At 40.7% G+C, this 22,145-nt stretch overlaps 1 protein-coding gene across 2 annotated transcripts in view; it reads right to left on the bottom strand.

The window, feature by feature from the left end:
* Nucleotides 1–22,145, bottom strand: part of dlc1 (DLC1 Rho GTPase activating protein) — a gene marked incomplete at its 5' end in the record, with an annotated part of 74,639 nt that overhangs the window by 21,799 nt on the left and 30,695 nt on the right. The window contains one exon of one of the 2 annotated variants that reach the window (XM_079159705.1): nucleotides 1,301–1,438. The exons of the other annotated variant lie outside the window; for it this stretch is intronic. Coding sequence (XP_079015831.1) covers nucleotides 1,301–1,313 — 13 coding nt within the window. Of the gene's footprint in view, nucleotides 1–1,300; nucleotides 1,439–22,145 lie in introns of those variants that run through there. 2 annotated transcript variants of the gene reach the window in all.

Genomic DNA, 22,145 nt, shown 5'->3' with positions numbered 1-22,145 from the left:
ACAACCAGATGACAGCCTACCTGCCTTCCCCCCGTTGATAGCTATCCATTCACAATCAGATCCCAGGACAGCCTGGTACCCTCAGCAGACGGACGGTTGCAGCAGAAATGAACACATGTGTCTTCTCACAGGACACGAAGAAACAGTGCGCTAGCTGGATGTAAATCTTTCAGATAAGGCCCCAGCTCACTTCCTGTTTCACATAGAGTTCAGTGAAGTGTGTTTCCTTCGTTTGCTCTCCCCCAACAAAACCTACCAGAACTATCGACTAAACCCTATAGTCCCATCCCTGATTGACAGAAATAAATAGATATGTAAAAAAGTGGCTTCTATTTCTGTAACTGAACTACTCCATCTGTTGCGTACAAGTATTGTGTCAGTGTTACAGTCTCTACATTAGCAGTTCCTGAAGGTAGTGTTCATCCACCTCTCATCATCATGGCTGGGTGTCTGAGTGTCTTTGAGCACGTTCTTAATTTAATGGTTATATGGCTCAACTGTGCTCATATCTGTTCCAGGCCTGAGAAAGTTGATAAGGAGCCATGTGTTGGAACACACAGTTAAAAAAACAACTGAGAGGAAGCGCCAAAGCCCACAAATCAAGTCAATCATGCCAGCACAGGGCCGAAAACGGGATTTTACACAGCCACAACACATCCACCTCAGATCCCCCTATTAGCAAAAGGTCAGCAGTCAGGCAAAAGGCACGGGCAGTTAAACCAACTGGAGGCACTGACATGGCAGAAGTGTCGCGGACCGGTACCATAATTTCTGATAATCTTTAGAGACACATTCCAGTTCACGACCCTGTTTCCCCACACGGATCAAGGTTTCATTGCGTCAAACCGACCAGTTGTCTGGAAGCTCCCCTGCGCTGTGTGCGTAAGAAGGGACATATTTTCGAAAAAAACATTTTTTCTTAAAGAAAGGAACTTCTCAGGGTCGTGTGTTGCACTGGACAAGTTGTAAAAGACGCCGTTTTCTTTGTAGTGAGGACACTGGAGACGCGGAGTTATGCGCAAAGCGGGGAGATTTCTTATCTGACAGCCCGCAGCGCTGCGCCGTAAAGACGACTTAAAGACTGTTTTACCTGAGGATTAAATTCAAGCAAACCTTCAGTGGCTTGAACACTAAAAGTAACTAAAAATAAGCAAACTGTAGACTCATGATTACCAAAACCAGTGCGCTATAGTCTACTTATCCTGAATAAAACATGAACCCGTTTGAATGTATGGCTTTAACTTTAAATAGAAAACAATAACAAATAATGAATTTAAGGTAAATCATGGAATTGACTTACGTGTTAATATCATTTTGTAATGTCTAGGTCGCGACCAGCTTTCAGCGTAAAACCGAACTCCCGGCTGCGCCCCGACAGGCTCCGACTGTCCACAGTCAGCTCTGCTCCACTGTTAGGACGAAGCCCGCATGATAGATCCACCGCAAAGCCAACTCAAACTACACTGTCGGGAGCAAATGTCCTCTGACTGCGGGACAGTAAATCCATGGTTGTAATTTGATTTGGCTGCAATATACACAGAAGTCCACAATTCTTCCAAAACCTTCCAACACGGAGAGTCCCTGAATGAAGCGGTCCCGGCCGGAATGTGAATGGAGAGTAGTGTGATTCAAGCTTTGGGAATGGGCAACTCCGCCGTGGCTCCACCCCCACCCGCTCCCCGCGGCTGTCCACCTGATAAGGAGCTGGAGACACACGGATCCACACGGATCCACTCGGGACAACCCCAACAGATCATCGTGTGTAGGGAAATTCATTTATAACGTTTATAATATCATGTCATAACAGTGTGACAAAGCGCACTTTATCATGACACCATGTCGTTTCTTTTGGCCTGCACTTTATCCATTAACTTATGTCGATCTTCTTCTCATTATTTTGTATGTTACTCTAATGAACTGATTTGACTAGTTCTTAAATAAATATGCCAACCAAACGTTACCCATCTTAAATCGAAAGTGCTCCACAGGACTCCCCTCTATTCATTTCAGCTTCTGTCTCGACTGAGCCTCAACCACCTCCCCTAATAGAATTGACACGGAGGTTGGTGCCCAGTTTGCATTTCATTAGAAAGTACTGGAGACAGCTGAGAGACGCTCTTTTGTGACGCAAGATTAAGTCTGAAAAGCGCAAGTGTCCCAGTGAAAAGGGAACTGTTGCAGGTATGGTAATGCCCGTGGTCCTGCCCCTCTCCATGGCGCGCCGGACGCACGCACACCACGCACAGGTTGACTAAACAATAACAACACATTCAGTCCTGGCTCCAGGTTTTAGGAGGTCTTGATGATGTAAACTCTGATAGCACTACACTTGATAAGCATTTACAAAGGAAGTCAATACAATCACTATAATTAGTAGGTATTATAAGTCTAAACTTGCCCTGAGTACATAGCTAGTTTTTATAAACTGTTTTTCTATCTGAATTAAAACAAAGAATCTGAATACAAATCGTGGTTTTAAGCAACTGTATAATTTACAATCCATGCCTCATTTGGATAGGAAAAGTGTCAAAACCTTGCAGATATTTTTTTTCCAGATTTAAATGTGGTGTGCCTATACGCGTGGATAACATGTTACTCATTTATAATTGGTCTATTTCAAAACAGCCAGTCCAGTTTTCCTGTGTCCCCCTCTCCCCTATCCTCAGAAACTTTTCACCACAGTTTTCCAAGAACTCCTCAATGACGTCAGCGTTTGGCATCAGTCAACTCTGTGTTATTGCCATGGTAACACCCAGGCTCTGAGGTGGTTAAAAAAGGGAAAGCCAGACATGTCACCATGTTGCAGGGAAATGCATGTAATCCTTGGGCTGTGAGGGGGGAGACGATGATGCAGAAAATCCTGGCAAACTGTGAAGTCTGTTGTTGGCTGGCGCACCGGTCCCAGCTGACTGAGGAGTCACAAGTGATTCACCCAAAAGAGATCCTTCCAGCTATTAAAGTGAGCAAAATCACAAGTCTTTATAGCATAGGCTTTTATAAAAATGTCCCCCCTGGTGGGAATCATTTGAAATGTTTGCCCAGAGGCCCCAGCTGTAAAAGCTGGTTAAATACAATGGGGTTTCATATGCTTTATATCTGTAATTGGTGTTGACAGTCCTTTTTATTCAGCACCACACCTCACAAATTCCAAGTAAGTCTATTTGGATTTCTGTTATTGGAATAACAATGCTTTATTGTGATTTCAAGAATTTTGTCAACTCCATATTTGAAGGAAAAAATGGGTTGATTTTGCACGATTTGCAGTTATTATTATTTCTACACACGGTCCGTGGGAACCCAAACAGAAGTTAAGCCAATGTCAACAGAACACAAGGGTTAACACAAGCAGCTTCACAAAAAACGTATGGCAGTCTAAAAAATTACTTTTCTGACTAAAATGAGGAAACATGAAAGAGAAAGTAAATGATACAATGAATCTGAAAAAGCATTCAATATCAACTTTCGATACTCGACAGTTGATCATGTCAAGTATTAAACATGTGATACCACGGACACATTGGCCACTATTCAAAATGTATTGAGGTTCGCTGCCCATCAGTATATCCATCTAAAGCACAAGTATTATGTTATATATCAAATAATACGTCAACGGACTACGTGATCTTATGAGCTCATAAACAGAGGGGGTTTATCCTAAATCTGTAATCTGAAGAGAGGGAGAAAGATAATTATGGTCTGTTAGTGTGTGTGAGAAACAGAGAGAGGGATAGGGGAAGGATAGGGAGTGAGAGAGAAAGCAAAGAGAGGAAGGAGAGATGAAGAGATGAAGAGAGATTACCAAACAAGGCCAAATCCCTGAGTCACAAAACCCGACCACCCAGAGGCTCGCACCCAAAACCCCAACCCGAAGCTACCCTCGACTGAGATGGGTCAAAAAACCAGTGCAGGGTTGAGAGGGTTTGAGCGCTCAAGTTGTTTTGTGGTAATAAATACACAATAATGCCAGCGGTTGTTAAAGAATGTGTGTGGCAAGGTTTGATAGGTCAGACAAGCAGACTGCCGCTGCTGCCAGTTGCTCTGGGGCAAATAAGTGCGTCTCTTTAGTGTCTACAATTTTCATTCATCAAAGCTCGTCAGAGTCAGGCCCTTGTTTGGCTTATGATTCAGATACAGATCAAATACACAAGGGCATAATGAGGGCTTTGGACAAAAGAGCGGAAATGAGGAGATGCATCAGTGTTACAGCAGGCAGACACAAGGGATTAAGCCTGCATTAAACGCAACTTTTCCCTGTAAAGAGAATAAAAACAAACACTTTTACCCTTTAGGCATATCATAAGGGAAGATTCAGTGGATTATCTCAAGATTCATATTACATTTTAATCATGTCTCAAACTGTTTCACTTTTATTTTGAAGAAAAAAAAAAAACTAAACAGAAGAAATTTGATTTCACTAAAATTGAGCTTGTATAGCCCATCAATTTGTTGCTGCTGGGTTGTTGGGTGAAGCTACTGTTTTGGGTTGTAAACATTACAGTGTCACCTCTGACCCTGAGACGCACAGGGGGGGACTGGAAGAGGAAAATAGAGGAAGTGAGCATGAAAAAAAAAATCTAAGAGACAGCTAGAGAGCAGTAACATTTTAAAAAAGACAAAGAAACAGAAAAGTATTAGAAAGATGAAATATCCCCCCCGCCCCGCTTACGAAGAGCCCTCCACTGGGCTTGCCTTAGGTTTTACGCTCCCCTGTTCTACCATTCCCAAAGCCAAACAGCGGGGCCAGGTGAGGGTCAGCAGATCGACGCGTCAGTCCAACACACTCAAACACCCAAGGCCGTGTCAACAAAGACTCACAAAAGAGATAACCAAATTATGGGTCTGCAAAGGTCATAGCGGTCATCCTGAAATAGGGACGACCATGTTAGGTGTGTGTGTGTAAGCGCTTGAATGGCTATAACCTCATTTTCTTTTTGGAGTTGAGAATTTCAGATAACAAGGCCATAAAGATGCTTTCCATAACAAATGGGTGGGCCATAAAGAGATCAAAAACAGGGAAGAAAGAGGCATTTATGTGTTTATTACAATACTACTACTATCAATTTAATGTGTGCGTAATTGTGTGTTATTCAGAGGCAAGGTACTACTACAGTCCCTGAAATTTGGATTGAAATGCCAACACTGACAGGCGTGTGTCCTCTGCCTTTCACTGATGCAGTTTGAGATAATGATTGACTGCTCTCTGTGAGTGAGAGAGAGAGAGAGTGAGAGAGAGAGTGAGAGAGAGAGAGAGAGAGAGAGAGAGAGAGAGAGAGAGAGAGAGAGAGAGAGAGAGAAGAAGAAGAGCGAGAAGGACAGACAGAGAAGGGAGGGTAATAATCTTCTCAAAACAGGAATCTCCAGAAATAGCTCATCCATGGTCTTGGGGATCAGCCCAATAAGACACTGATTAGAGGGAGAGAGAGAGAAAGAGAGAGATAGCATGTGCTTCCATACACACAATGGCAAAGAGGAAGTGCAGGGAGACAGAGGCTTGGACCAGCACACACACAAACACACACACAAACAAAGGAAGTGTGAAGCAGACATGGGACCAAATGCCTCGCCGACACCCACTCCGGGCTTTGATGGACTGACCACGATCACAATAGAGGCAGGAGGCTGACACACACACTTACACAAACAATGGTATTGTATACTATGTTTTTTTCATCCAGGGCGTAGGATTAAAAAAGATCTTTACATTAGATCATCCATTTATCATTTATCTTTTACTTGTCGACCCCAGCAGTACAAGTTTATTTAGATGATGGTAGGAAACATGAACCATTGAAGGAGGGTTGCTGAATGTTTGCAATGTGCAGGGGAAAAGGGGCTTTTAGGTTCTAGGTTCTTCTGTTTGTCTAGCACAAGATTTCACAATTTAAACAAAGTCAACTGTATCACGCTTCACATTCAGTGAAGCTAAGCTATAGGTGCTAGCTTTAAGGAGTAGTTATAAAACACCAAAGAACATCCTTAGTCTTTTACTACATGATCAGAGTGCCAAATGCAAAATATATTCCTGCGTGTCCAGTTCTCTAGCTTAAGGTTTCTCCTGAACGTTTATTGTTTCATGTTTATTTTGGTCCCGATTAGCTGTTACCTTGGCAACTAATAATCTTCCTCAAATCCAGTTTAGAGGTCTTTACAGGTCCATTCAGTACCTTGTATCTAAACCTCAACCCAGGACCTGCAGCAGACCAGATCCAATCTATAGTCAATCTAATAGAGTTGAGTAGGGTGCAATTGCATTCCCACAGGTCTTGGGCCTGTATGTCAATATGTATGACGCCGCATGGATCCCAGTGTCATCGCTATCAGCTCTGATCATGTGGTGCATCATAATCTTTAGAGGAGAAAATCAGTTTTTTAAGGTCAGTGAGAACTGTGAAGACGATGACATGTATTCTACATATTCTCTTTGATTGCGGCTGCTCATAAATTGGTGGCAAATCATGCTGGTGCCAGTCCACTACTAGGGTCTGGTAGGGTTGAACATGTTTTTGATTATGACCAATTATTCTGGAGTTTACTGCGATCAGTCTACTCAGTTGTCCTGTCTGAGGCACCGGTCTGAGCTTTAAGTCGGCTGGAGCTTGGAGATTCATCTCTACACGGATCAGGTTTGACTGTACCATTGCATTTCGGATACACAATAAAACACATCAGAAACAGCAAGTTCACATATAGTTGTAAACGAGAACTTTTAACAGCACTAACAATGGGAGAACCATTAGTGGCCAGAATCTGCTATAAATGTACATTTATTTTACACAGACTGTAAATCCTTGAGCCCGACTGAGATGTTAAAAGAGTTCAATCACTGTTTTCCTTGCAAAGCACTACCACATGTGACTTCTGCTCAACCTTGGCTTTCATTCAATGGCAGGGAGAATTATTGGCCAACACTAAAATGTGTAAAGGCTAAAGCAAACACTGTGTAAGTTAACATATATATACACACACACACACACACACACGCACACGCACACACACACACACACACACACACACACACACACACACACACACACACACACACACACACACACACACATGTGTGCAAGGATAGGCCCTTTTAGTGACTCTACGCTACACATTGACTGGGGTATTCTGTACCTGATATGATGTATGTCAACCACAAACAGTTTGTTGCATACAGAGTAAAAAGAGAACATTACAATGATACTCAATGTTCATTTTAACATCAGTGATCAAACAGGAAGCCGAGAGCCCTCTATGCCACTATCTATATGCATAAAATATCTAGTGGTAGACATAACATAGTTGATTATTATATTAATATTGTATATTAGAATAGCTATGTTTGTTCTTTTATATTTAAAGTTGGTCAAAATAGGCTTTTATAAATCAAAGCCACGAGTATCTTGAAGACATTGTTCACAAAGGAAGCTCTGGATCTCCAGGAAATCCACTGATCAGCAGCTCTCTCATGTCCCGATCGAGATAAAGAAGCACGGAAAAAGAACACACAGTTCCAAATTATTGCTCATATTTTTCTTATTAGTCATGCATGGGGAAAGCAGATTAGTGATGCTTTGCTTTTGGGGGAGAGAGGGATGGCCGAGCAAGAGCAGAACCAGAGGGCAATTGTTGGAAAAAGACAGAGAAGTATGAGGGAAAGAAAAAGTTGACATTTAAAGTTACAATCAAGGGAAAAACACAATAAATGTCCAATAAAGCTGAGGAGAAGACATAACAGAAAATTACACAAAGATTAAGAGGCCACACAACTAACAGTTGATATTTATCATTCAGTGTGTTTCACGTAACTTGTCAGGTAAGTAGAAACCTTTATTCCAACTCGTGCTGCAACTAATGATTATTTAGATTTTTGATTGATTTCTTGATTATTTTCTTGATTAATTGATTAGCTGTTTGGTCTATAAAATGTCGAAAAAGGTCCAACAGTGTTTCCCAAAGCCCGAGATGACGTCCTCAAATGTCTTATTTTGTCCTCAACTCGAAGATATTCAGTTTAATGTCACAGAGCGGTAAAGAAACCAGAAAATATTCACATTTTAGATGCTGGAATCAAAGAATTACTCAAACCAATTATCAAAATAGTTGCCAATGAATGTGATAGTTGCCAATTAATCAATTTATCGCTCCAGCTCTAATTCCAACTTAAGCATTTTTTAACAACTGCAGTGTTTTTTCTGCAAACGCTGGCTGATCATTTCCATTAATCTCACTGCTCAGACTCCAAAACAACATGTTATGGTGAAGTGCAGTTGTTACTGGCCTAGAGTGAATGAACCAAGCTGGTTTGATTTATTCTCTACAAACTTTAACACTGGAGCAATCCCATTTCAACACATAAAGAGTAACTGTGTGTGTGTGACCACATTTTCTAAGAATTACAAGAGGTGGAGGTCTGCTTGGGAAACCAACTGAATACTTGGAGAGTGGCTAATGATGCCAACCATATGGCTGTGAAATGAGCACAGAGCAACATTTGAAACTGTGTTGGACATTTACAGAATTCCTGTTCTGACCCAAGTGAGGCTAAATAATCACTGTTTGGAATACGTTTGTGCTCCACAGTTTCCAATTTTCTAGGCACATTGACATTACACATACTCAAACAAGATATATTTTTGTTGCTCCTGTATGACTTTAAATTATCATTTAAATAAGACCAAATTGTTCCTTGTAAAATATGGTTGTAGTTGTTATGCCCACCAAACCTCCACAGACCAAAGTGCTTTTCATATTAAAGCTCCCTCTCTTGCCTTGGAGATTCAATATGAAATATTTTACCATTGCAAACATTAAAATTCAACATCTACAACTCCATCTGTTGATGAAGATAATGTGATACAATCAAAGGTTTCAGAGCAACCACTAGATGGACTTTAAAGTAAGAGTACGTTCCTGCTTTGATGGCCACAACATATCCCAATGGGCTCTAGTGCAGATTTTGCCTGATTAAAGGGACACCAGGTTTAAAACAGTCATTCTTGGACACAAATGTAATGACAGTGGTCCTTAAGATGGTTTTAACTGTTGATATCGTCTGACATCATGATGAATTGTTCAATCTTATATATGTAGAATACTTCACCCCCAAAATAACCATTTGTATATCAATTACTCACCCTTTGTAACCATGATTTCTTGAAGAAAACGTTATTTTTCTCTCCTGCCTCCAAGGTGAACAAAGGTGAATCCAAAAAATTTGAAAAGTCTTGATGAATTTAAGTAAATGGAGGCCGAGTTTAACAACAGCAAAACTATATCAAAACATCCGTTTACAACATCTCATTCAACTCGTGTAGTACAATCCAAGTCTGAATTATTCAATAGTACGCTCAGTACTTCCCCAAACACATGTATTTACATTAAAACAGGCTTAAACAGGCAGGTGGCTCCGCAAGTGTGAAAATGTTTATGCAGAAGTGTTTTAAATAAGTAAGTACGATTTTATGATACAGTTTTGACGTTATTAAAAGCGGCCCCCATTTATTAAAATTCATCAAGTCATTTGTCCGTTATTGGTTTCTTCGTTCACAGGGAGACATGAGAGAAAAACAAAGTATTCTTCAAGAAATCACGGTAACACGAGTTGAGTAATTGATATAAAAATTGTCATTTTGGAAGGTGAAGTATTCTTCCAAGACAGACTTGGCATACAGCTGGAAGAGTTGGCATTGGTGTGAAACTTATGCCAGCTTCCTTTCAGCAGTAATGCATCATGGGGCCCTGGGTGCTAGATCTAAGTTGCAATGAGATGACGAGCCCCGCAGCAATATTATGGAAGGTTAACTGTGTATGCATGAGTTACAAGGTGGGAGTGGATGGATCAGGGTGAAATAATTGAAGCACGAGTATATTTGTGGTTGCATGTCTGTTTTGTATCCGTTTGTGTGAGGGGTATCTTGCTATCTTCGAAATATATGCCTGTGTGTTCTGCATATGCACGTCCATACTGAGGTGTCCAATAACTTCGTTGACAATAGAAAGTGTAGAATTATCTCCCCTTTTCTATTTTCTTTCCTGTTTTTGACTTTTGTCATGGAGTCCTAGACGTGTGGAATGAAGACCAAATTCCAAAGTACCATATGTCCGTTCTTCCTCTTTGCAGAATCAGCCAGTGAGTAAGGCAGGAAGTTGATGCTTTAGTCTTCCCTGCCCTGACCCGTGACACCCTTTGAACCCTGACCTCTAGCGAGCCACGTGACAAACCATGCAGACATCTAGACTGTCATGACAAACACAAACCAGGTTCAGTTGGGAGATTATCACTGATCCAGACGCTCCTTTGCAATAGTGCATTGAGCAGGTTTGAATTTCAGAGTGATTTCTTCCAGCTCCTGTGTCTCGTGTCATTTTTCAGAAGATAAGATAAGAGATAGTGCTACTGCAGATCAAAGAGAGATGAGATAAAGAAAAGATAAACCAAAAGAAACCAAAAAAATGACAAGAGCATAAAATCAATTGCATATTGACAGAAACACATAGTGCTGGTCTCCTCTTCCTAAGTAAAACACTTGTCTGCAAGCACTTTTCCGTCCTCCAGCTCAGGGCCAACGAATTGCAGTCGGAAGACAGACATCAGACGGTGGACATTCCTCATGTGACAACCTTGACCTACTTAACTAGAGATTGATGTGACACTCAAAAGACAAATGCCTCGCATATGCAGGTATTAAGATGATTCAGGGAGAGGTAGTTCTTTGTGTGTGTGTCTGAGCTAACCATACATGCGTTTAATTGCATGCTTGACGCATTTTTAAGGCTGCTGACCAACAAGGAAGGTTTTTGATATGATTATGAAGGGCTTTACTTCAGTTGGAACGTGTAAATGTTTGTCTTTATGCATAGCTGACCCAAATCCACTGCGCAGGAATCTAAGGAATCTGGTGTATTTAGCCAAATAAAAATAAACAGAAGGAAGTTAGAGCATGTGTTTAGCTGTGAAAGGAGAAGGCAGCATCCCTGTAGGTATGCAGTGGACATAAATTTGTTATGAATGGACTGTGACCCGTTGATGATAACTAGTACTCGGGGTCAAGCACTTTAATGGCCAGACAAAATGACTCTGTTTGAGGTATTTATTAGTTACATGAATTTGTATTCAATTTCAGTTTTATTCCTTAGGTTTCCTTCGTAAGCATCAATAATAATTGTATATAACCTTAAATGTCTGCATCTAATTTACTCCTGTCGCTTTAACACACTTTAACACTTTTGGGATGAGCCCTGATCCCTCATTCACCCACTCTTTCGCCCATGTCCTACACATAGACACAGTTGGTTTATTTACTTTTGGAGCTAATGGACAGCACTGATGTGTTTGAGGGTGGGGACTTTGGGTAATGAACAGGAGCCGCAGTCAGTACTGTGACTCCCCCCCCCCTCATCCCTCCTCTCCTCATCGGCCCCTGGGGGATGATAGCTCAACTCCTGAGAAACGAGGGGGACTAATACTGTCCAGCTGCAGGTTGGCAGCAGTGACAGAACCTCCATATGCCCAACAGATTGGGTTCTGGCTCTCATGCTGACCCTTCTCGTTTTACCCAGTCTCTTTCCAAGAACGAAGGAATAGGAGTGGATAGGAAACATGAGCATAAATGCAGGAAAACACTGTGGGTAACGTTACTATCAAGGTTGTATGGTCCAAATCAACATGCATGAGAATAAAATATGTGATGTGATGAACAGCAATAGACCAGACCACTATCACGTTAAAGTGCCCTACAGTAGCAGATGTGATATTTTGAGGCATTTGAGGGATCAGTGATGGCAGTCAGACATTTGTGTCTACAGACAACAAAGCTTCATTTATTCTCAAGTCTTTAGTCAACAAGACTAAAGACTCTACGTCTAGTCTAGCAGCTCTGTGAGATTGTAATTAGGCACAATGATGCTTTGAGCTAAATGCTAACATCATCATGCTAACAGTATGCTCACTATGACAATGTGGACATTGAAATTGATATAATGAATCAGATATACATTTTACAATGTTAATCATCTATTTTCAGTGTGTTAGCATGTTAACACTTCCTACTTGGCACTAAACACTTAGTACAACTGAGGTTAATGGGAATGTCTTCAGTATAGCAGGTATTTTGTAACAATCCATCAAGTAGATGTTGAAATATTTTAGAGGATAAGTTGTACACAAATTCGTAGCCATCCATCCAATTAATATTGAGATATTTCAGTCTGGACCAAAGTGCTGGATGAACCTACTGACCAACATTGCCATCCTAGGAGCTACACCGCTAGCATGGCTAAACATGTGTTTGAATTATATAAACGTTGGACTGAAGTTACTGTGACTGTAAATTACCAAAAAGGAAAAGCTGACACTCATATCAAAATCACATGCTATTGTGAGTTAACTTTTTTTTTTTACAAACAATGATTTATTTTCTCAGAGTCCTTCTTCTTCTTATAATTGTGTTGTGACGGAATGACCATCATGAGATCAAACCACATCATTCTCTAAAGAAAGAAAATGTTTCAGGCCTTAAGAACCATAAAAAACAAGACAAAACCTCCCTTTGCTTCCTGGATTTTAGTACTAATGGCTACAGGGCAATGGGGCAAGCAAGGGAAAAGCTATTAAAAAGAAGAACCTGCTGGGTTACTGTGGACTGTGTCCTGGCTTTATTCACCCGTAGGTTTTGAACTCGACCCTCAGAACTGTCGCGCTCATGAGACTTCAGACAGCCAGAATTTTTTGCTCACATTTCAGTACGTGCATATTGGTAAGAGCCACTCAAGTGGTTCACATGACAGCAAAATTGACTGTGAAGAAATACAGGCAAAGAGAAAAAAACAACAACATGTTTACCATTGATTCATTTTCAAATGAAAGCTATTTTAAAAGGGGACAGACACACAGGAATCTCTGTTAGAAAAAAACTGGAGGTTGGACGTCACCTCAGGCAAAATCAAACAAACCCTCATTTTCCTAACATTCCCAAAATGCCTTGTTCAGAACATCACGAACCTGCTGCTTTGCTTTACAACCGGTGACTGAAAAATATTGTTAGCAGATGGCAACTTTGTGGCCTGTCAGGGTATTTAGTCTAAGAAATGCTGAACATGTTCACTGACCCTCACCTCAACCACACATACATAAAGACATTAAGTTGTCAAAGTGCCACTTATCCAACATGCTAATGCTAAGCGCTCCGGTGCTTGTATTATTACCAGCTGGAGGGTGTTAAAGTGGAGGTTGGCCTGACCACGGAGGGTGACAACACTCAGCCAGTGGCCTTGTGTTCATCCATTCATGGTGGCAAAGGGGTTACAATCCCTAAGTGACTACAAGGTGAAAGGTCACAGGCAACACCCCTCGATCAGAGGGAGAAAGGGACATTAAGTGGGCGCTCAGTCTAAAGAGAGAGTATGTTTAAGCTCCTTGGAGGTCTCAGTGGTGATGAGCAGGGAACAACACACAAAAGGAAGTTTGAGCATGTCAGCACCAGACCAGCAACTCATCTTATGACTCTATGAAATAGTAAATACACATCTCAAATTGCTCAAAAGTTGTGAACAGATTTTATGAAGTTGATATAGCACTGGATGAACTTCATGCCATTTGATCGAAGTCATTGATCAAAATGTTGACCTGACACAAACTTTTCCTTTGAGAAAAAGGCTTTCAAAAGGCTCAGCAGGGGCCTGAAGCAGCCAAAACTCCTTCATCTGAAGCTCACCAGAACAGTTGAAGCATTTTTCTTGGTGGTACTCACAGCTTCAGAACTCTAACCAAATTGTTATTTACTGATGATCAGACTATCCTCACAATGGCTCACACTTCGGTAACTATGTCATTTAATTGACAATTGACAAGTACCACAGTTACATTTTGAGAAAAAAGCCGCAAGCCAAAACCATAACATTTACAACATTCTCTATCAGATCTAACAAATGCCTGGAGGACAGTGTAGGTTAAAGGGGTCACTCTGGAAATGATCGACTTAGCAGTGCTGCTTTTGTCTGTAACATAGTCTCAACTGTCAGGGATCTCAAGTCCACCCTAACACAATGACAAATGCAGAATGGAAAGTAGAAAGAGATGGAAAGAGTCAACCTCCTCATAAATAAAAATACCAGTCACTTTCCAGTATGGGGAAAATAAGACAGACATGAGGTGGAGGTGGTATGTTAGCTAAATGCCATTCTGGATTGTGGAAATCCATCTGTTATCACTTCCCTTCCCAATTGGCACATCTGCTTACTCTTCATATCTCGCCTTACTTCAGTCCCTTTTCCATTTTGATACAGCCAGTGTTTATCATAGTTAGCCAGGCTAGTGGCAAAGCTCTATGGATCACAATTACAGTCTGTCCCCTAGTTGTCCAATGCTTGATCTAGACCAAATATCTCAACAACTATTGAGATACACACACGCAAACAGACACACACCCTCCTGGATGCCTATGGTATCGTGATTATGTAAAATCACTCAACAATTAAGAAAATACCAAATACATAAAGAAAGTATGTTCTGAGGTTTTGGAAAAGTAGAAAGAACTCCCCAAAACTACTGTGTCTCTTTTTGCCTCTTCCCGGTGATCAGTGCATCTGGGTGATGTGCTCTATGTGCGTTAGCATGTTGGATATGATTTTAAGATCAGCGTCATTCCCATGAATTCTTGGTCAGTGAACAGCCAAAGCAGAAGACTCCATCATGACTCATTGCTACAAAACTGTAAGAAAATGCCCCCCAATCAACGGCATTGGAAGGGTCAAAAATACCAACAAGAACAACAGGATTAGCTGAAAATCCCCTGCAGATTGACTGAGTAAATTAAAGATAGCTAACCCACTGAGACCCGCTAGAGACACAAAAAGCAGCAGACACACAGGAAATGAAGGCCCACTGGAGAGTAAACAAACAACATACCATGCGATCAGGCACCCCTAGAGGCAGTTAAGTCACCAGAGATGAGACCATTTTAATGGGGCACTAAAACTTGTAGTAAGAACCCATCTGGAAGAGATTCTTCTGGAATGTGGCTGATTTACAACTAATGACCAGTGAAGAGTCGTCACGCCATCATCTTCCTCTCACATCACAAGTCTTCGACCCCTCATCTTCCGTCATACCTCACAGGTGAGGATAGATGGATGTGCATGGAGAATGGTCACACACTCAGGGTTTTACATTGTAGTTAATTCCTCATCTTAGAATTCCAAATATTCCATTTTTTGTTCTCAGCATTTTCAGTTGAGGTCCGGACACACATGAATGCATGCCGATTGTGTGCACACAATTTTTTATCAGAACACCAAATCTTTTTTTGAGGGAAATCCTTTCGCTGTTTTTTGTAATTTCCATGTTTTTTTTCCTCCCTCCCTATATCTCATATTTGTTCAGACTCAAGCTATCGCCAAACAACAAAGAGCTACACACCATCAAACCATCATCTGTCTAAACTGACACCACTGACAACGTGCTGGTGACGAAATCCCTGTATTTGTAGAGTAAAGACACAATTGTACTTTTATATCCTTTTATTGTGAAAAAGCCCTCATTGTTTGTAGATGTTTCTAAATCATGCATGAGCAGTTGATCCTTTTGACACAGCACCACCAATCAGTGGTACTGATTAAAGCTGGGAAGGCCAACCACACACAGTGACTCGAGGATATAAAGACTCCGTCTCTGCCAACAAAGCAGCTCTGCTCACTACAGCCCTCACACCATTTCTGCTGACGGAGGGAGGAGAGGTGTAGGAGTGGATGGCCCTGAAAGACTGCGGTGTGAAATAAGACATTCTCGAGGGCCGAGGCAGGAGCGAATTCCACAATGTGTGCAAATATTTGTGCACACTACTTTTGGAATTCGATGCTTTGCCAAGTCAGGGGTTCTGTGAGTGTCGGCTCTACGAGGACCTGCTCCTGATCTCCGTACAATGTCAATGGGCACTTGAAATAGCAGTCTCGTTGTTCCAGCTCAGTTATATCTGGATGATTCTGTGAGGGAAGGGAAGTTCTGTGCTGGATAACCGCATTACCTTCCAGCTGCAGAGTAAAAGCATGTGCAGCAAATGGATCAATGAGAAGTCAAGAGCGTGCATTAAGTGGGCTACTTGTGGTCTTGCTGCAAAGTGGTAGACGTCCCACTTGAGTGATGATAGGGCAAAGGCACTCAGAAATCAAAGAATAGGCTGATTAGGATTCTGTTCACGAATCAGCTGCAGCTACATGCACATGACGCTGAAGGCTCAGATCCGGCTTTTCTATGCTCTCTCTATAACCAGTAAAGTAAAAAATACATCAAAATAATTATGAAGAAAAGCAAATTGTCGTTATTTGTTGTGTCATGCCAAAATATGGATGACATGGCAATTATATAGCAAGCTCCAGTACTGCTCACTGGATCTAACATTTCTTCAAGGTTCAGACTTTTACTAAAGACAGAACAAATCAGAGATTGTAGGATGATCGATAAAACAGAGGGGTCTCATGATTAGAGAGTCAAAAGATGCATTCAGTGAGTTCATGTGTTTGAAAGACGAAGTGAGAAAATACTGAAGGAGAGGGAGCGTGGTAGAGCAAGCAAAGTAAACAAGTTTGGCGTGAGCTTGCTGGAGTCACTGGGTTTAGGAAAACATTCCAAAGTCTTCGAAACAAGCGGCCTTGTGAGTGCACAGGGGCAGAAACAAGAGGGCTTTAAATCACTGAACAGGAACAGTGTTGGAGGACTCTAATTCAATGATAAATATCTTGAGAGTTCACCCTCACACACCGACATGTCAAGTTAAGTGAGTACCAGTCACCTATATGAGAGCAGAACAGTCAGTCAGAATAAGCTCGCCAAATCGAATAAACTGGAAAATGACAATATGGTTCACTAACACAAACTTACTGGAGCAGAAATGATATACAGTCTATATCCATACTGTGGTTTCTGCAATAAATTATATAGACACAAAACAATAATGTGATAATTTATTACACTGATACATTTGACCTTACAAACAGTGAGATGTATTATGTTCATCATTCATCAAAAGGTCATCTAGCCCTATTTGTTGATATAGGCTGTGGTTAATGTAACATCTAATTACATTTCTGCTGAAGATGAAACAGACTAAAGCTCATCTAAATCATTCATCCACTGGCTGAGCTAAACTTCAGTCTCAGAAACTGTGAGTCTTTACATGTTGGCGTTACAAAATGAAACAAAACTAATTCTGGCATTCTGGTGAAAAAATATTTGCTGAAGTATAAACCAGTTTAAAAAAAGATTAATTCAACAATAAAAGTGCCTCAACGCTCAAAAGACTGCTCACAATACTTTTCATCTACTGACCCAAATCGCGTGTTACTGAAAAGACAGAAGTTCTCAAGTTCTCAAAATTCTCAAGAAATAGCTGATGTATTTTTGGGATTAAGATATTCATTGTTTTGTTTTAACCCTTAGGGATTAAATTGATAGAAGAGATATCCGCACACCTAGATCCATGCAGAGTACACAGTTTGAAGTCTTTGATACTTTCAGCACCTTAGACAAGATCAAGCCAGGTGGAGCAGTGGTTATCCTGCACAAAGCCCTAGGGATTACAAACATGCATAACAGACTAAACCTTGTGGAATTTATTTTGATTCAATAACAAATAATAATGCAAACACCTACTGTCGAATTTTAATCCTTAAAAATGAATGCCTTGCAGCCGGAGGGAAGTTTCATAATACGCGGAGACATCTGCCTCAGAGCGGCAACGTTTAAGGGGACGGTCAAAAGCAAGATCTACAGTGAACTGGAAAATAGAAAAAAGAGAATGCTTCTCGATATACACCCTTAAAACTTTACACCCAAAAGAAGAATACAACTCAGTGGTCTTTCTGTAATTCAATGTTTTGTCTTCTGTAAATAAAGTGACTCATGGTCATGGAGTGCGACCCTCTTCTGTCATCTTAAGTCAACATAATGAGGATTACCAACAATTCTTCGGAGCACTTTGGGAACTCCATGTGGAAGTTAAAGAGTAAAGTAAAGTAAAAAATTAGAGATTTCAAATATACATATTGGAAAAACTATGTACTACATTTAGTCTACAAGGTATAATAATAAAAAAATATAATAGATAAAAGCTCAGGAAAAAAAAGTTATTTAGTGGACCTTGAGTTGGGATTGTTTTGTCAAAGAAATAACTTCAACTGTAAACCAAATGGACGGATGAACATGATGAATCGCTTCTGCTCTTGCATGTCAAGAGATGACAACAGAGCATAACGGCTATAAGAAAGAATGCAAGTTTAAGGCACTTCCACATTGGCTTCCCTTTTCAGACCTGGAGGATGTCTGTGCTGAACTCGAGGCTTCAAAACCGTAGTCCACAAACCAATGGTGACGTCACGGTGACTACATCCACTACTTATATACAGTCTATAGTTGGTACGGTCATTTAAAATACTTGGCCCAAGGTCAATAATTAACTTCCATGCTTTATAGAGTGCCTTTGATTTTTTTTGTAAATATACGCTGTGTATTTATAAAGTCTTGAACTTCTTCCTTCCTGAGGGAACCACAAGACAAAACTTTGACTGACATGTTTTTGAAGTCGTGCTGGATAAAAAAATGCAAAGCAAATATAAAAGCATACAGAGATAGGAAAAGACAGATGATGAGGTAGTCAATAAAAACACAGAATGTCCCTGGCACATGTCCAATAGTCATGTCTAGTCCAGCTTGACTGTAATCTTATAGTGCACACATACACATGCTTACACAGTAAAAGAGTCTGTGCATGCTTTTAGGTATGCTCTGAATCATTCACACTCACACACACGCACAAACACTTTTCATGACTCTTTAAGTAGTTCAAATGTAGCACGCTTCACTCATGAGACGCACATAGGCTTGAATAAAATCTCAGGCAAAAACAAAGATGACAGGAAACAGTGTTCTTGGCCTACTTTTTCACATCCTCATGGCTGGGATGGGATGCTGGCACAGAAATAGAGAGTGGAGCAGTTCATCTCCCGTGATAAAATAATAAGGAGGTGCTATTTATAGACACACAAATAGAGCAGCTTGACCTTAATGTGAAGGCATTCAGAAGGTATACTGAAACAAACGTGAGCTGGCAACAAGACAATTGGTCACAAGCTGTTCTACAGAACGAGTGACTTAAAATGGTCAAATTCGGCCAATGGAACGACCACATTATTAAAACATCCTAAACAGATCTGATGGGGAAAATGAAAGATGCCTCGAAAAGATCCAATGATTTCTGGAGTGTTGTGGTCTCACCTTCTCACTTTGACATGATGATGTAGATGTTTTTAAGGGACATAGATGTGCTGTGAGAACTAACCAGGATTAAAAAACATGTTGGGAGCAAAAACCACAAACACTAATTTGTTATAAAAACCACAAATGTCTTATGCCACAACCCAACAAACAGCTCATTAGCAAAGCAAGCCAGCCATGGCGGGTTTAAAGTGGAGGTAACACAAAAACAGCCGAATCTTATACTATGTAGTTTGATCCCAAAAGTTTAAATGATTGTTGTCGTTAAATACGCAGAACTAATCCAACCAAAGATGTAAACATTTCATATTTGTGTTGATCTGCAGTTACTCCTCATGTTTTCCAGCTAAATCCCTGATTCAACTTTAATAGCTCGGTTCATTCTTGGGGTGAAAGTATCTTGGTGAAGCTAATTTGTTACATGGTTGCTTGTTGGGTTTTCATTCAAAGTGATCTCCACTGATGTCACAGTGGTGCACCCGTTCTGACTTCCTCTTTGGCCATCTTTGAGGCGTGAAATGGCCCCACTGGGTCCCTGTAGAGTCCTCTAGGGCCACAATAGACCCAAGACATCTGTGTGGTTTAACAGAAGGCAGGGCTTGAGTAGACCGGAACATGTCTATGGACCTCCCACTGACCTACACTTAAGCCCCACTACAAAAGCCTGGTTGCCACTTAACAATAACACAGTCATGCACAAGTGGGGACACACTCGCACTCAAACACTGGCACTTAAGTATAAGTGCAAATATATTTTCGTGAATCGATACAGACACCTGTTTCTTTAGTTATTGTACTTAAAGGGTAACTTCGGTATTTTTCAACCTGTGCCTAACTGACAAAATTTCAGAAAATGGTCCATTATTGAGGGAGAATGCTGTAGACGGCAGCCGCTAATGGGATGATAAGTAATCCTACGGGGGACAGCTGGCACCGTATTTACATTCACAAAAAGCACTTGCTTTGGAAAAAAGGGTCCAGGTTGAAAAAAAGTTACAATTTGGCAAAAGAGTATTTTATGACCTTTTTTAAGCTGCAGTAAAGGATTGATAGTGATGTCTTACCATATGTTGAAAAACCTTGACCAAACCAGTCCATGAACTTATCCATATTCTGGGTACACAAGGTTCTATGGATGTCAGGTGGTTGTGGGTCATTTTCGTCCAAACCACTTTAGCCTAATTTCATCTGGTACAAGGCAGGTTTTTGTCTACATGTGCTGTGCTTGTGTTGTCATGTTGTGCTTTAAAAGGTACCCACCTGTGCTTGCCAAGCTGAATGGAGTGGCATAGCTAGGGGTGTGGTAATCCAGATATGGTAGTGAAGTTCCATTTCAGTTTTAATTTGGGCATTTAATTGTGAGTCCACTAAGACTTAGCACACATGTCTTCAACTTTCTTCCAAATTGCTCAACAAGTACGCATTTTTGTTTTGCGCTTTTGCAACAAATACCTGCAAACACTTCATAAGTGCATTGAGAAACTCATGTTGCACTTGAGGCAGACAATGCCTTGTTTCCTGTTAGTAGAGGCCAACCGGACTTACAGCCCTTTACAGAACTGTTAAGATGTCTGCAGGAACAGAAAGTGAACTGCTTGAGGTTTGTGCCCACTGCTCAGGTTCACAAAAAAATTGCATAAAGTTCAGTTTTTCTAAATATTAGGTGATGGGAGTCTGGACAAAAGTGATTGTATTAACAGCTGATTTCAAGAGAAAATCCTCTTATCAATGTTAATGGGAAACTCAGTCACTGAATGCATGTAATAGACTTGCATTTGTAAAGCGCCGTTTTGGTCTTCCGACCAAAGTGCTGTACACTACATGTTATCATTCACCCATTCACAGACACATTTAAACACTGATGGCAGAGGTGATGCAGCGGCTGTATGCATGTTCCCACTCATCTGACATTCCTCAAGAGCAAAACAGCACGACAGAGTAAAGCACAAATCCTTAAGCCAATGAACATTTCCTTATTTTCTATAACTACGGCTTTTGTCATTGAATGAGACTATGGAAACAAAAATAATAAACGCATTTGTGTCTTCATTGAGCAAAAGCTTTCACAATATTTTGCAATATCCAGACGTTTGCTGAAACCTTTTTAAATCAAGATGAAATTAAGCAACCTAATAGGCCTATTACTTCCATTCACATGACCTTGGAAAATGGATTGATTGATAAATCTCTGGGTGTTATGCAATAGCATTAGCCAGTAGCATTATGATAAACTAATTAAGCCTCTCAGGTAACCAGCCAACAGGGGTGGAAACAGAGAGCAGAAATAACTTTCACTTTGATGCAATTCATCATTACATCACACTAAAATCCTTCAGAAGTGGCCCTCCATTATACATTACATTCAGAGAGACTGTTACACAATATCCTGGTCACATAAAACCTTTTAGTGCGAGGGCCGGATGCTGAGCACAAACGTACGTGTCAAATGGGAAAAGTGACAAGGAAGATAGAAAACAATTCATGTTCTGTGTGTTGAAATAATGAATTAAGCAGTTACTTCTTAGTGCTGTGCCTTTGACTGTTCAAAACTGTTCATTGGGCTTTTCCTACAGATTATCCTATTCGGTTTACTATTGCTGACCCTTTTGCATTCATTAAAAACCTAATCATCTTATATCATGGAAATGAGTAACTGCCTGAAGAGTGTCATTCATTTCAGGGTTTGGGGTCTTTTAATTGATTCTTTGTACAATCTTTATAATGTTGGATTACCCTGATAATCTGTGCAACTACAATCTACAGCTCAGTTCAAACGTCCTAATCTGAAATCTATTTGACAGAAAATGATGAGTCCTTAATGAATGGACTAAGGGAAATGTTTTACAGGCAGGTATGATGACAGATTGGTTTGTTGTCCTCTTTCTGTCTAGCC

The sequence above is a fragment of the Pholis gunnellus genome (assembly GCF_910591455.1).
Source record: "Pholis gunnellus genome assembly, chromosome: 5".
Classification (NCBI taxonomy): domain Eukaryota; kingdom Metazoa; phylum Chordata; class Actinopteri; order Perciformes; family Pholidae; genus Pholis; species Pholis gunnellus.
Note: the sequence above shows the minus strand (reverse complement) of the source record. Positions and strands in the feature narration are given on the sequence as shown.